The 15,754-nt window shown below is 35.4% G+C and overlaps 2 protein-coding genes across 2 annotated transcripts; both read right to left on the bottom strand.

Annotated features, from left to right (window-relative positions):
* Positions 1-1,344: 1,344 nt before the first annotated feature.
* LOC120346456 (max dimerization protein 1-like) lies at positions 1,345-10,817 on the bottom strand. The gene is made up of 6 exons (XM_039416200.2): positions 10,163-10,817; positions 8,636-8,726; positions 8,454-8,483; positions 8,092-8,206; positions 7,652-7,820; positions 1,345-5,875 (listed from the first exon to the last, which is right to left on the bottom strand). Exons 1-6 carry the CDS (start codon positions 10,284-10,286, stop codon positions 5,745-5,747), a joined length of 660 nt encoding a protein of 219 aa, XP_039272134.2. The 5' UTR covers positions 10,287-10,817; the 3' UTR covers positions 1,345-5,744.
* Positions 10,818-11,758: 941 nt separating this feature from the next.
* LOC120346443 (tubulin alpha chain, testis-specific-like) lies at positions 11,759-14,308 on the bottom strand. Its single transcript, XM_039416185.2, has 7 exons — positions 14,149-14,308; positions 13,632-13,863; positions 13,454-13,558; positions 13,194-13,390; positions 12,569-13,066; positions 12,316-12,509; positions 11,759-12,142 (listed from the first exon to the last, which is right to left on the bottom strand). Exons 1-7 carry the CDS (start codon positions 14,149-14,151, stop codon positions 12,010-12,012), a joined length of 1,362 nt encoding a protein of 453 aa, XP_039272119.1. The 5' UTR covers positions 14,152-14,308; the 3' UTR covers positions 11,759-12,009.
* Positions 14,309-15,754: the final 1,446 nt, after the last annotated feature.

Below are 15,754 nucleotides of genomic sequence, written 5' to 3'. Positions count from 1 at the left end.
CGCTACGCCACATACATGACCGCAGGGCACGTTCGACACCAAACAAGTGCATTATTGCCTATACACGTGTCATATGGGAAATATTAGAAGACTACTAAATTCAAAATATCATATAATTAGCAGTTCATGCATCTAAAACATAATAACTGGCTAGCAGCTAACTATTTCCATACCCATCATGGACTGGTAACCGGACGATAGGCTTGGGTTCGCCTTATGATTTAGCCGTTTTATCGGCTTTCCTCGCCACCCCCAGGCTAAATTGGTAAATCCCATCCTATATCATCAAAGTGTTTTAAAACATACTAATTTAAAAATATCAAAACGAGCGAAATACATCCAACAATTCGAAATAACATTACACTGTCGCCCATTGTGGCATCCGTAAAGTCCCTGTTTCGTAGTCAACGTGACACATCTCATAAATGTGCTTTCAACCTTCTGCACGTTTACACCTTGAAAACCAAACGAAGGGAGTGTCAAGCACGGGCCCTGAGAAAATGAACCTGCGCTGTGGCTTTAGCCAGACGTATCCAAAGCATTAAGTTGACAAAAGAGTTCATTCTCCGAATATTGAACGAGTATAACGTCGTTTTCGATGTTAAACGTGTACGTCATTTTGACGTCAAAGGTCTATAACCAACCGGACGCACATATTACTCACATCTCAGCACAGGTTTCTAAATTAGTTTGCGTATAAAATTCTGATTGAGTCACGAATATTGGCGTAGACTTCATTGATTAGATAACAATAGAATTACACACGAGGAAGACCATAAACTGATACGTGAATGACCTCACGTTGTTGCTTACCACCTATTCCACTTTACACACATGTGTGACTTTTTTAAACTCTGGATTAAAAAGCTATGTAAAAGTGAAAATTCCGAATCAATATGACAGACTTCGTTAGATTCTAGGAATATTTGACAACCAAGCACCACAACGTCAAAAGTACTCAGTTTACTTAAGTAATGTAAGTCTGTGGACTGGTAGCAGCCGTATCGCAACACTTTCCTAGCTTGACACCAACATTGAAAAATATTTTGTTTCTCTCCATCTGTCTTTAGTTTCGACATTGCGTGGGTGGATTGCGCCATCAAATGAGTTCCCAATCTATTTTTGTCCATCGTTAATGTATAATGAACTACAGGTGCCCAGGTGAAACACCAGCATTTGCTTTGGGGATTCCTCCCTACAGAGTACTGTACAAAGAATATGGTCTAGTTGGAGAACATCGAGACAACAGTTCCTGGTACACCCGCTTAAGACAACAAATGAATATTCCCCAAGCTGCCTATTCAATAACTGGCTGTTGAGATTTCAACAACATGACACAATACCTTTACTATTGAAATAAATTTTATTTTCGAGTGAGAAAAAGGAAAAAATACAATTCAAGAGGTTGAAGTTGAAATAAGCCAGCAGTTTGCGGCACATAAGATATATTTTATCACCATACCGAATATATTAAAATAAAACAGCAACAAATTGAATTTTTAAGATGGACTTTTTTTTCATTTGAAAGCTTCGCATACAAGAATAATAGCACAATAAAATTTAATAACATAGGCAATAACGCAATTGCAATTTAGCCGAACTTAGTTTGGAAAGCACAAAACAGCCAAATTGAAAAATATATTTTAAAAAAATACAAAAAAAAACAGTAAAATTGTATGTTAGTCGGATCGTGCAAATTTACTTTTCATATTCAAAAAACCTGGTCAAACTGTGACATCATATTGAGTTTGGCTAAGCATTGAGGAGATTCATGTGCTAAAATCAACTAAAAATGGTTTGAATTTAGACCAAAACTCCATACAACTTCTATTTTCTAACTTGAAACAAGGGCAACTTTGAACAGAATGTACAACATTGTTCTGATGCCCATAGGTTTCTACACAAATACAATTACGATACTATGAATAACATCAAAAAAGTTCCACTGACTTCATTCATATTTATTCACGGCTTAATAGATAGGGGCCGATGATCAGATTTACACAAATACAATATTTTCTGACAGAGAAGCACAATGACATAACAAAGCGGAAAATTTTTTACACGATACAAAATATATATACTGTATATAGTAATGAATAGTGGTGAAAACCTATTTCACAAAAATAAGTTTCAGATTCAGCAAAGTAATCTTACTCCTATTTAATTTTAACTGATAAAAAAGTGTAATTGAGATTATGCAGGACTAGAAATGAGAAGAAAATGACAAAAAAAGTTAAGATCATAAGGAGACAGACAGGTGAGAATTTAGTACACACAGCTGTAAAGTTAGAGCGAAACAAATGAGGAAAACAGAAAACAACAAAAAGGCTTCACACATACTTCACTGCATGGGTTAATCTCAAAAATAGCAATCCAGTTGCTTTTGCCATTATTAAAAAGTAAAATCAATTTTCAGTTCAGCAAGTGGGTAGGTCATAATAACATATTCATATGATATGACTCTAATCTTTGTCACATGGATTCTTCACAATCACATGGGAGGCCAAATTTTCAATATCAATTTGAATTTTTAGAATTCACATAATTATATTTTGTTAACCAAAATGGGGTTATTGTTAAGAATAAGGGAATCTGATATTGTATTGAATTAGCCCATAATCAAACACCATAAGCCTAAATTTTTTATATTTTAACTGAAGAACTATCCTCAAAAAGTTTACCTGGTTTTGCATGACCCAAAATTAAATACTTAAATATATTAGAGGCCTATAACGAGAAACCTTGACAGTTGACACTTTTGTGAACACATACCATACGGGTAAGCATGTAGACATCCTATTGTTTTCAATACTTAGCTTTCAAAAGAGATGCTGTTTACAGGGTATCATATATCCATAGGTCTAATCATGATAAGCCCGATTTATAGAATCTTTGTTGGAGCTTCACAATTATTAATAATACTACATGTAGTTGATGGGACCACATTGCTGAAATAACAATTATGCTGAATTAAGATCTCTTATTTTTGTTACAAATAATTCACATTTACCAATGAGAGTTTTCAGAATCAAAAAAGATTTTGAGGTGTGTTGTTAACTGTAGCGAATTTTTAATCAACAGTGGACTTTTTCACATGTGTGGATATCCGAGAATTTTTAGTATTAGCCAAATAAAAGGAGAAGAATTGAAACATGGTGACTGAAAATTTTTTTGGGTTAATTGAGCTTGGGGATTTAAAATGAATCAACAGTTATTATGGCAAGATAATTATATAGCTTATTTGACAGTCTCGGGTGGGAATGCCTGAAAAATTGAACAACAAATTTCACAGAAAAACTGGTTTAAATCTGAAAAAATACAGATTTGTTTAGAAACGTTTTATTGGAAAGAATTTTCTGTCATAAATATCTGAAGTTTTTATAAATGTGCTAAAGTAAATTTTGCATATGACACAATTATGAAGCAATTTCAAATAATAGAATGAATTCATGTTTTAAATTTTTCAAGTGTTTCACATATTCTCCTACTGAATATATAGTTTCTCATACTGGATATATAGTTTTCAAAATTCTGTTCAAGGTGTTTTACAATAGAATTAATTCATTTTTAATGCAGAATAATCAGTACCTAAGGTCCTAACCATGCTTCATTTGAAATATGAACTTATTAAATTGAACCCCTAAAACTAGGATGTATATCTTTTAGATATGGAACATCCCCAAACCTTAAATCTATATTTTTATTTTTTATTTGTGAATATAAGATAGTACAACAAAAACAATAAAACACGGAGAAAATAAAGATACATTTCATTTCGCACACATATAGTTTTTTATTTGTTAGGGGTATTAAAAATAGATATTATTACAAAACGACATCAGAATAGTATCATTATGTAGTGATAAAGTTTTACACAGGTACAAAAAATTTGACAAAAATAAGAAAAATACACCCAACAATGAGAGAATTACAATAAAGAATAACGCATCACAAGCTAAAAAATATGACCTTTCCAAACAAAAATTAGACATTCTAAGCTTATTTCATGAATATGCTAGTTGCTGATGTATTGACATGTGATTACATTCTACATAAAATATACGGAACTGTCTACAAACATACCTCTATACATAAATAACACTTCGAACCACAATCAAAACTGAATTTTTTTCAGAACCACTTGCCCTAATTCAAGTTTACCATCGAGCCAAATTAGGCCCGAGGGTCATATTATGACTGCTGGCATACAGATCACTCCTATAGTAATGAATTATAATATCCACAATCCTCAGGTTTGTGCATTAACAGGTTTCAATAAAGAGTTCAACTATTCATAAAACACTTTACATAAAATAGCGATAGATTTACTTTGGCCTATTACACCTTACGCTGGCACAGGGGCCGGCTAATTTGCATATTTTTTTAAGGATCCAATAGTCAAATCCAATTGATTATTTCAATTGTTAACTTGTAATGCGACCACAAATTTGGATTAGAATAAAAAAAATTGGGCATAATGACGGTTTGTTAAACCCTGAACCAATGGTTTGAAATAATTTGGCGCATTGTTAAGTGAATTACCGAATAGACATATAAAAAATAAAGTTTTGGTTGATATACACAGGTCACAAGACAGTCATATGTATTACCTAAAACCAATTATATATATAATTTTTTTTTTCAATATATTAATAATACACTCATATATAAACACAATTTATGATATTTTAGTTTCGGGAACTGAATATTAAATAACATTCTGTGTCGCCAGTGTCAGTTGGACAAATGCATAATTTAGGCACCAAAAATTCAACACAGTTTTCCCTTGAATTTGAATTTAGAAATTTAGAACTGGAGACAAAACACACAATACAAATTTGAATGGGCCTGAATATATTCTTTTCAAATTTTCACAGTGATTCTTTGGCCGCATTTGGTGTGGAAAATGTCTTGAAAGGCGATAGGTGAGTTTACCTGGTTGGTTGGTTGGCTCGCTCGTAGGGCAATAACGATAGCATTTGCATAACAAAAAATCTTTGCGACATGAAAATACATATTCATTTTTATTGTAAAGCAATACAGTACTTGGAATTTCGAGACTCGAGAATGTATCGACATGTATACGATACATATTATGAAATTTTTAAATGCAAGCTCCCATTTCCATGGCGAAGCTTGTAATTACAGAAAGTATTTTCAGCCAGAGAAAAACAATTAATAATATGCAGTTCAAAAACAATTATAATAAATCCTAAGCATGATAGGCCTAGGAATCTTACACTTATAGGGTTTTTATATGAATCTTAACTACTTCAACAACATATAAAAACGAAGAATAGATTATTCTCCTATGCTATTCATACATTGATGTGAGAAAAACCACAGCAATATAGAAAAGTGTTGATATACCACTAATAAATTCCGTGCCCCAAATAGTCATTTATTTTTATTTAAGTACATTGGCCTAATGAGAGTAAATAGGAAGCACAACAAAACCATAAAGAATTTCTAAATCAGATTTCAATAAATGAAATAATAAAAGCGGATAACTCCCTGATTCAATTTGCCTAATATTATTAGGGCATGGGAAATTAGCTTTCGCTTGTTAGGAAATTTTTGAAGGTCAATAAAATTCATTTTCTTAATAATATTAATATATAGAAATATATATTTATTTTTAGAAATAATCAGAGTCGCAAATGTAGTCATTACTGGAAGTGACGAAGCAAAATGTTTATGATTAAAAGGAAAATGTTGACCTGGTTCATCAGAGAGACATGCTACGTAGAGACAATCAAAATTTCAGGCATGCTGATAAGCATACCGTTGGCATCGTTGTTGGCCGCTGTCATAACTTGGATTAACTCGTCGCTGCTGCTACAGCTTGTGTCCAAAACATCAATAATTTCATCTGTTCATTAAAAAATACAGAAATTTACATTAATTTAAAATATAATAAAAACGCTAATCAGGTTGAGGCTATAGAAACAAATAGAAACAATTTAGATCACCAAGTCTTATTAACTATACTATTAGAACATGGAATTACACCCATTAAAACTTTAATCAGTCAAAGCAATGTGTAGTTAAGATCATTGCGAATAAGTTCAATATAAGCCATATTACTCTCCTCTAAAATAGAGACAAAACTAATTTTGATTACTGATAATATGTGGAGGATAATGGAAATTTCCCTACAATGATAATTTGGTATCCAATCTCATGATTTATCAATAATGACCCATCATATAAACATTTAGAAAGCAATGTTTTAAATGAATAGAAAACGTGCAGGCTTAAAAATGAATTTCATAACCTCGCATTTGTGACATTAGAACGCTGAAAAACTTTGGTTAAAATACAAGTCAAAATGATTCGCATATAAAGTCAATAGCCACACCATTTCAAATACTGATAAGATCAGAAATGATCTTTAATTCAATTCCATTCTGATAAAATACAAAAACATGTAGGCCTACTGGGAATTTCTCAGTCTAATAAGTTTTCCTTCAAAAAATGTTATTATTAGGGAAAAATTTGGGATACGCAATTCAGTATTCTGAATCAATTCATATTAAATATAGAGGGAAATTTAAAAAACCTAAGTTTTATTTTTCCAATGTTGAACAATACCACAGTCCGCAGAATTAAATTTACAATGAAGAACATTTTATTTGACATTGATATAATATTTGTCACACTCAAAGAGACAATTGACCTCATGAAAGGCACTAAATATTAATAGCCTTACTCTGTTTAAATATTAAACTACTGCATATCATCAATGTGATGCAAATGTTTGATAGCATTCGCACGCACGCAACAACTCGAAAAAGAGAGAATAAGATCTTCAGATTACAAACAAAATACCAGCTGACTCAAGTCTGGACTTGCCCAAGTGTGGCTTTAAGTAAATATGCTTAGGTGTGTGACGTTTGTACGCTTCGTTTGTACGCTTCGATGACTAACACCAAAATTACTTGACGTGCCATGTGACCTACATCAATTGTGTTACAAAGAAACGGGAACTTGCGAGTTGTGATCCAACACGGTCCAAAATATCCTTTCAATAGGTATATTCGATAACAAATAATACTATGATACACGAAAATTATCATTGTCCAATGAGCATTGCAAGATGGTATTGTAATTTCAGTAATGTATAAGATTGCCTTGCTTCTGAGAAATGTTTCGAATGATGTTGTAATATGTAGCAACACAGTTATAAAATTTAATAACAAAAATAGGACAGAATAATAGACAATTTTTATTTGATTTATTATTAAATTATGGCTTCATTGGCAGAAATATCCATTGATTATCTGTTTATGTTAAGTATTTCAAAATTTGAATGTTTCATTCTGAAACCAAATATTCAAAACTTATTAACTGAAATGTTCAAATGTTTCTGCAGAATACAAAATGTTGTGCATAAAAACATGGTGGAAGCAGAACCTTTTGATAAAATTAACTGTCTACTTACAAACTACTTGAGGGAGTATATACTAGTGCATAATATAAAACTAAATATAGCAGGCGGTTGCTGAAAGGCTTATTCAAATTAATCGCTCTGATGAAGTTTGTCTGTATATACATTCAAAATGTTGGCTTGCCATATTGTTCGCTTCTTGCTAGTTGTGCATGCATTGCTATGAACCTAAATAAGTTGTAACAAAAATACACCTACCTTTATCAGAATCGTTTGAGCACTCAGACAGTGAAGTAGATCCGGTTGAATCTCGACGCAGTCTTTCAAATTTTATTTCCAACCGAAATAAAATTTGCTTTAATTGTTCATTATATTTGCCGAGTTTGTCTTTTTCTTTCTCATAACCAACCTCCTTCCCCTCAAGGTCCTAAAATATTAACAAATTTAAAGAATGATAATTTTTCATAATTATTTTATTTAAGATCATCCATACATATTCAAAACTGCTACCAAAAAGCCATAACAACCTTCAGCCTTGCGAAAGTTTTCCCAGCATAAATTAGTCTGTATCTAACTTGAATAATTTCACAGCAAGAGAGTCTATAAATACAGGAAATTACATTTTTATAATATGTACTATCAAAAAGTATTACGAATTAATTCTGAAAATCCAAATTGAAAATATTTCTTCCACCAACCTTAATCAATGAAGTAGCTTTTTTCAACAGTCCTAAGGTAGTGTGCCTGTTTGAGTCAGATCCAAGAGGAACGATTGATTTGAGGTTATCGAGGCAGTTTCGTAGGTGGGCACGTCTAAATTGTGTATCAAAATAATACAATCATATATCACAGAAACAATTAAAACCTTTGCTCAATATTTGAAACATGCCAGGGTGGGGAAGAGCAATTTTAATGAATGCATCAGTTTAGGTCAGTATTTATGAATTTTCATTACCGGTACATGGATAGTCGAGAATGAAGTTACCACAACACAAAATCTTGGTTTAATTAAATAGTCGGATGATAATCCAGCCTATGGGGCTAAAGTAACTCCACTCACCTATTTTTTTCAAGTTCATTATGGGATGTCCTGAAAACAAAAAGAGCATTATAGTACTTCAGAAATACCATGTCAAAAATGTTAAATTGATATAAAAGGATAATTGAATTCATAACTAGAACAAATATCCGTATTCAATATTATTCAAGAGTCTAACAGATTTTTGATCACAATATTCATACCTGCTTTGACTTTTCTTTGAACTTTTCAGTCGTTTTTTAGCCGGTTCATCGTCACCGTATTTAAAAGTTGATGCATATCCATGATCTGATTCTGTATGAAATAAAAAAAAATATTTGTCACCAAAATCAAAATCTTTTTCAATCACAATATGAATCATTATATGGTATGACCCCAAAAACAGAACTCAGAGAAGGAGAGAGAGAAGATAATTCTTATGCAAAGCCTCGTAGATTACTACAACTTTTGGGTACAATCATACACAAACTGAAGTTACGTGTTCAGATTTTAAAATATTTTCGTAGAAGTAATTAAGAAATTTATGGGTTCTGTTTTTTGAGTCACCCTATATAAGGTACGATATTGTTTATCAATGTTCAGACAAAAATATTTTTTAACCAAAATCTTTAGTCAACATGCAATATGCTGAAATACTTATTAAATGCAATATGCTAAATATATTTAAAACCTTGCGATGATCTGAATACAGAGAAATACCTAGAAAGTTGAAAGTTACACCTAAAGTACAGCACACTATCCAAATTCCAAGAATTTCCCTCCATTTGGCTCAATAAAACAAACACTCTATGTGTCTCACAAACGAGGGGCGTCTGGGACCACGTCAGATGCTTCATATCGTGCCATGCTTGTTTCAATAAAAATCTAAATTAATCGAGGCCGTCACATGACCAAAATTGCCGTTTTTTGCTAAAAACTCTCGAATGCTACGGTAGAATTTTTTTTCCTTCTGTAAATCGGATTATTTTTTCCCAAGGAATTCAATGATGACGTTACTAGAGTGCGCTTCTTTGTAGTATTTTGCGCAACTTCATTATACTGCATTATTACCGATATTGAGGGACAACAATGTCCAGACGTCTCCCAAAGAAGGGGTGTCTGATCATCTGTAAAATGGGTTTCTCTGAAACGGGACAATGTCACGCGATTTGTATAGTGTGCTGTACTGTAATGTGAATTATTACATCATGCCATAAACAACTGAGCAACATTTGCTGAATCAATTGACACTTCTGGAATAGTTTGATACGTTACTTAAAACTTGATGAAAGTATTTATTGTAACAACTGCAATAGTCAAAACGCTCTAATGCACGTTGCAATACTGTATCAATGCGTGTATAAAAGTTTTACAACTTTTCTTGACAATACCACCAATATATAGCCTATTATAAATATTGATAATGTATTTGATCAAAACTGAATTTTATTGAGTGCAGAAAAATAGAATGACCGCACTTACTGACTTATGACCTGTGTGAGTGACTTTTATAAACTGGTACATTTTCCAGTTTTATCAGAAATATAGTTATAACTGATATTGATCACACAAGTGTAAAATGCAATACTAGAATATATCACCAACAACAACTTAATGTGCTAATAATCAATGAGAATAAAAAAAGAAAACTGAAAAATATCATCTGATAAAGGTCTGTAATTTCTCGATTTACATATTTAAAATGAATGGTATTGAGGAAAATATGCACAAATTGATTGTCAGTATATTACCTCTTTGCCTTTTACTGTCACATTTCTCTAAATAGTTTGCAGCTTCAATCAATAACTCCAACCCCAGCCCCTTCGTATCGTCATCACTTTCGCTGGTCGGAGATGCATTCATTGATCGCAACATGATTAACAGTCAATATTCTAAGTTACTTGCTTAATAAAATAGTTTCACGTTATTCCACTAATTGTAATCAAATATTTCGTTAAAAATAAATCTGCTATAAATGCTCTAAGGTCGCCCGCTAAACCTCGTCGTGTCAGGTTGTTACCTCTGGGCTAAACACAAAAACAAAGAAATCGTGACGTAAAAACTCGGTAACCAATCAAATTCAAAGCATTTCTTCTCCAGTGAGGCCACATGTCTCGCACGCCTGCGCCTACTTTTCCTTTTAAACGCGTATCGAAGAGGCGGGGTACCGCTGCTAAACAATAGTGGAATAAGAGAGACGCGAGCACAAGGTCGCTATCGCTAAATTTTGAAACCCCTGTCCGCCATTTCCAACAGAAAATCGGCAATGCGGAGCGCGTCGCTCAACACGAAGAAACAAACACGCGACACCCACGCCTCTCTGCGAAATCAGCTGACTGGTGTATGATGATTGTACGTCATATAAGACTCCAATCAGCCTGTGTTGTTGTTCTGTAGACGGCATCCGTCCGCTCCGAGTGTTTTATGGGGTTCCATTACATTTGAACCCACGTACATTTGAACCCATGACAATTGCACCTGTATGCTATTGCACCTATGGAATTTTTTTTGTTTCACGGATAGTTAAACCCATACTAACCCTAACCCATGGGTTTTAGCACCCGCATATAGATTGAACCCGTGGATATACGCATGGGTTCAAATGTACATGGGTTCAAATGTACGGTCACCGTTTTATGGCATACGTTTTCCGCGCTATAAGTGGAGTGTTTGCTTACAAAAAAATTTCACGCAATGGGATGATTTGAGGATTTAATGGAACCGAATCCAATTAGAATACGATTTTCGATTACTATTAATTCCATCAAAGCCAACGCGAAACCCACATTTGTTCAATTCGTTGTACAGCGATGCCTCTAACCTGACAAGAATCAGCATTTTAGCCACGTAGCAACATTTTGTAAGTTCTGTTGGCTTGTTTGATAGTTTCTGATGGCGAATAGTAGGTCATTTACCATCATAAACCGAATTTGGACAATCATGCCGTGAATTCCGATTTATAAAGCCGCCTTTACGCTTATCTTCCCCATCGTGACAACGATGAGTGAAGTTCCAAACGTGCGAAGCCGGCCGAAACGAGATTTTATTTCCCAGATTCATACGCAATAAGAACTGCTAAAGGGATATCACACTACCCTTTCTAAAAATCTAATATTATGGATACGAGAAAGTATCCCACTTCGGGGCGCCGACTACTTACCACTCACTCAAAAGCAAACCCATGCGCATAACCGACATGACGGACGGGTAATTTCACGAAAGCCGTAAACTCGAGTAATTGAAGCACCAAAAAAAACGCATTGTCAAAGGCCCGACTCCAGAAAGATTTCACCTGCAACGTGCGCCTCAAAATAGTTCCCAAGCAAATATGCGTGAAAAAGGCACAATTATTGCTTCAATTATTTCATTCATAAGCTAATACCATACAAGCCATTTAAGATTTAGTCTATTGATTGAAATGCATGTATTCTGATCAAAGTGTCCGCTCTGGGAACAAGCGTTTCGGGAAAAGTGGTACTATACAAAATTCGGAAAATGCGTGAAAATCTCGACAACTGATGCAGATATGCCAGGAACGTGTTAAATAGGGACACTAACAATTTATATTGCAATTGGAAGGCATATTTTCAAAGTCTGCTCAATACTCTTCTTCTTCAGCGCTGCCGTCAGCCGCAGAATCGACACCAACCTCTTCATAGTCTTTTTCCAGGGCAGCAAGGTCTTCGCGAGCTTCTGAAAATTCTCCTTCCTCCATGCCCTCGCCGACGTACCTTCGAAACGAAACTTCATTTATTATCGCATTTCAATCTTAAAAACTGGTTATGAATTGACGTTTCAAAGTTTGCATGAATGAAATTCGGGGAAAAAATACTAAATTGAAAATATCCGCCTTCGTGTTTGAAAAAATCTACATCCTACCTACAAACGTGCATAAATTTCCTACCAGTGAACAAATGCTCGTTTTGCATACATCAAGTCGAACTTGTGATCCAGACGTGCCCAAGCGTCAGCGATGGCAGTCGTATTGCTGAGCATGCAAACTGCACGCTGTACTTTTGCCAAGTCGCCACCCGGGACGACAGTCGGAGGCTGGTAGTTTATGCCCACCTTGAAGCCAGTTGGACACCAGTCGACGAACTAAAATATAAAAAAGATTAATATCTAGCTACCACTTATTCGCAACACACTTGACATACCTGCACCGTGCGTTTAGACTTGATATTGGCTATTGCTGCATTCACGTCTTTCGGAACAACATCACCTCGGTAAAGCATGCAGCAAGCCATATATTTTCCATGGCGAGGATCACATTTAACCATCTGGTTAGCATGGTCAAAGCAAGCGTTTGTGATTTCTGCTACTGAGAGCTGTTCGTGGTACGCCTTCTCAGCCGATATCACAGGGGCGTATGTAACTAGAGGAAAATGGATTCGTGGATATGGCACTAAGTTAGTCTGAAATTCTGTCAGATCTACGTTGAGTGCGCCATCAAATCTCAATGATGCAGTGATAGAAGACACAATTTGGCCGACCAGTCTGTTCAGATTGGTGTAGCTTGGGCGGTCAATGTCCAGATTACGTCGACATATATCATAGATGGCTTCATTGTCGACCATGAAAGCGCAATCTGAATGTTCCAGAGTTGTGTGAGTGGTCAGAATAGAATTGTATGGTTCAACAACAGCGGTCGAAACCTTGGAAAACATAAAAAAATTATATTGGGCACTGCCCCTTGAAACACCCAAATCCAATAAGCCTACTAATTAAAGGCCAGGAAAAAAGCCGACCTGATAACGCTTTTGTCACATTGATAGATCTTACCTGGGGAGCGGGGTAGACAGCAAATTCTAGCTTCGACTTTTTACCGTAGTCTACAGAGAGTCTCTCCATCAATAAGGAGGCAAATCCTGACCCAGTTCCGCCGCCAAACGAATGGAAAATGAGAAATCCTTGTAAACCGGTGCACTGATCAGTGAGCTTTCGAATTCGATCCAAAACGGAATCAACCAGTTCTTTGCCTAAAAATTCTCGAAAAGTTAATAATCGTCAAAAAAAAATACTCTCTAGATGAGACTACCTACCGATGGTGTAATGTCCACGCGCGTAATTGTTCGCTGCATCTTCCTTCCCAGTAATCAGTTGTTCAGGATGGAACAGTTGTCGATACTTGCCGGAACGGATTTCGTCTGTAATGGTTAGGTTATTAGACACGGATTGTATGTTTTAAATCAAGTTATCTTTTATATTTTATCATTTTACCTACAACAGTTGGTTCCAAGTCCACAAACACTGCTCTCGGGACATACTTTCCAGACCCCGTCTCGCTGAAAAAAGTGTTGAACGAATCGTCGGCCCTGCATTCTTTGGTGGGATCAGAACGTGCTGGTATGTTACCATCTGGTTCTATACCATGTTCCAGACAATAAAGCTCCCAGCATGCATTTCCAATTTGAACTCCGGCTTGTCCAACGTGAATTGAAATACACTCGCGCTGTAATACAAATTCACTCCTGACAATGATAGGAACTATGGCCTTATATGGTATGTCGTAAAGAGGCTTTGGGAATTTTTAAATTTCGACGTGTTACGAACCACCGTGCCTTCCACGCCCGCGCCAGACAGTTAAAAAATCAATAAACTAGTTGTACATTATTTCACCTCAAACATTCCTTTCAGCAGCTTTGGCTAGTGAAATAAACCCACATAAAAATCCCACATGTTTCGCTCATCTAGCTGACTTTTTGCATCAGTAGCGATTAGTAACTATAATACTCACCATCTTCCGATAACCTTTCAACAACGAACGAAAATAAAACTAAACAGATCCGCGAACGGGGTTAGACGCTCGACGTGGCAAGAGGAGATGCGTTTGACAAAACTGTTCTTATATCGGACAGCGAACAACAAGTGATTAGTGCTCAGACAAAATAGTGATGTTGTTTATCAGTAATGATTACTGCCAAGCAGATGGCTTTCTTCCGAATGTGGCCAAACTTTCATACTTATCCTACACAGTATGTTTATACGGATGTATCTGATGTAACATGGGGGTGTTCAATATATTTATGGCACAATCGAAATAGAATTTCAAGGCTAACATAGATATACTCTTTTGAGTTGAGTAATGAGTTTATGTATCACCAGTATTTCTTAAACGTGTTCGATCGAATCCTTGGGGTGCGGTGAAGATGTTCGAAGAAGGTCCGATGAAACAGTTTTCTATCATGGAGTTTCGTATGAAACAGCATTTTAATTGTGTGAAATTTAATCGCATGTGTTCAGACTTTCGTGTTTAAACGGTGACGGCACATTTGAACCCACGTAAATTTGCACCCGTATATCCGCGGGTTCAATGCAATCTATATGCGGGTGCTAAAAGTTCAAATATCCGTAGATGCAAATTTCCATATGTGCAATAGTATGCACCTAGGTGCAATTGTTGTGGGTTCGGGTTAGTATGGGTTCAAATATCCGTAGATGCAAGTTTCCATAGGTGCAATTGTCGTGGGTTCAAATGTAATGGAACCGTTTAAACAACTCATAAAATAGCTGTCTCTCCATGTTCAGTATGCACAGCAGGTATAAATTTATCTGGACGATTTTACTTAAATCCCAGTACACTTGTTTCGTCACGGATATCGCACACTTGGAGTACTTCTGTGTGATATCGTTTTAGGCTGTGTTTGCAATTGGCTTCGAAATATCTCAGGCTGCTACGAAAAACCTCCAAGGTGAACGACGCCTTATTCATAATTTACTAGTGAAGTGTCGCTCAGTTTCACGGACAAGTTCAAAATCAGAAATTGATGTAGGCCTACACAATGAAGGCATGTCCTCATCGATGTAGCCTACACGAAAGAATATGAAATAAGGGCGTGTCTGAAACTCATGACATCATAGAATTTGCAGCAAAGAATATATCATGGCAGAGCTTGGTTGAAATTATTATAACCCGCCATGGACGACGGCAGCGAATTGGTAACGTGCATCGCAGCTAGCCTTGTTGTATTTTCGTAAGTTTTTGTATTAAATTTATGTAAAGCTAATTTACATGCTAATATAGCTTACGTACCGACATAAAAAAAAACGGCATTCATACCCTATTACAGTGGTTCTCAACCGGGGGCCACGAAGCAGTTCAAGGGGGGGGGCACGACACAAGGCTAATAATTCATTATAAAGCGACTTCGTTTAACACATGTATGAACCATAGTTATCCTTCCTTTCAAGTTCTATTCAGCCTGTAATTAAAAACAAAAATGGTGAAATTTGTAGTGCAAGTAACTACAGGCCTATTGCAGTGGCCTCTGTCTTATTTAAGAATTTTTGAAAAACACATTTCAAATAACACTGAGTCTTACTTAACTACATCTCACAACCAG

The sequence above is a fragment of the Styela clava genome, chromosome 8, assembly GCF_964204865.1.
Source record: "Styela clava chromosome 8, kaStyClav1.hap1.2, whole genome shotgun sequence".
NCBI classification, from domain to species: Eukaryota; Metazoa; Chordata; class Ascidiacea; order Stolidobranchia; family Styelidae; genus Styela; species Styela clava.
The sequence above is the reverse complement of the archived record's forward strand: the minus strand, read 5'-3'. Positions and strand labels throughout refer to the sequence as shown.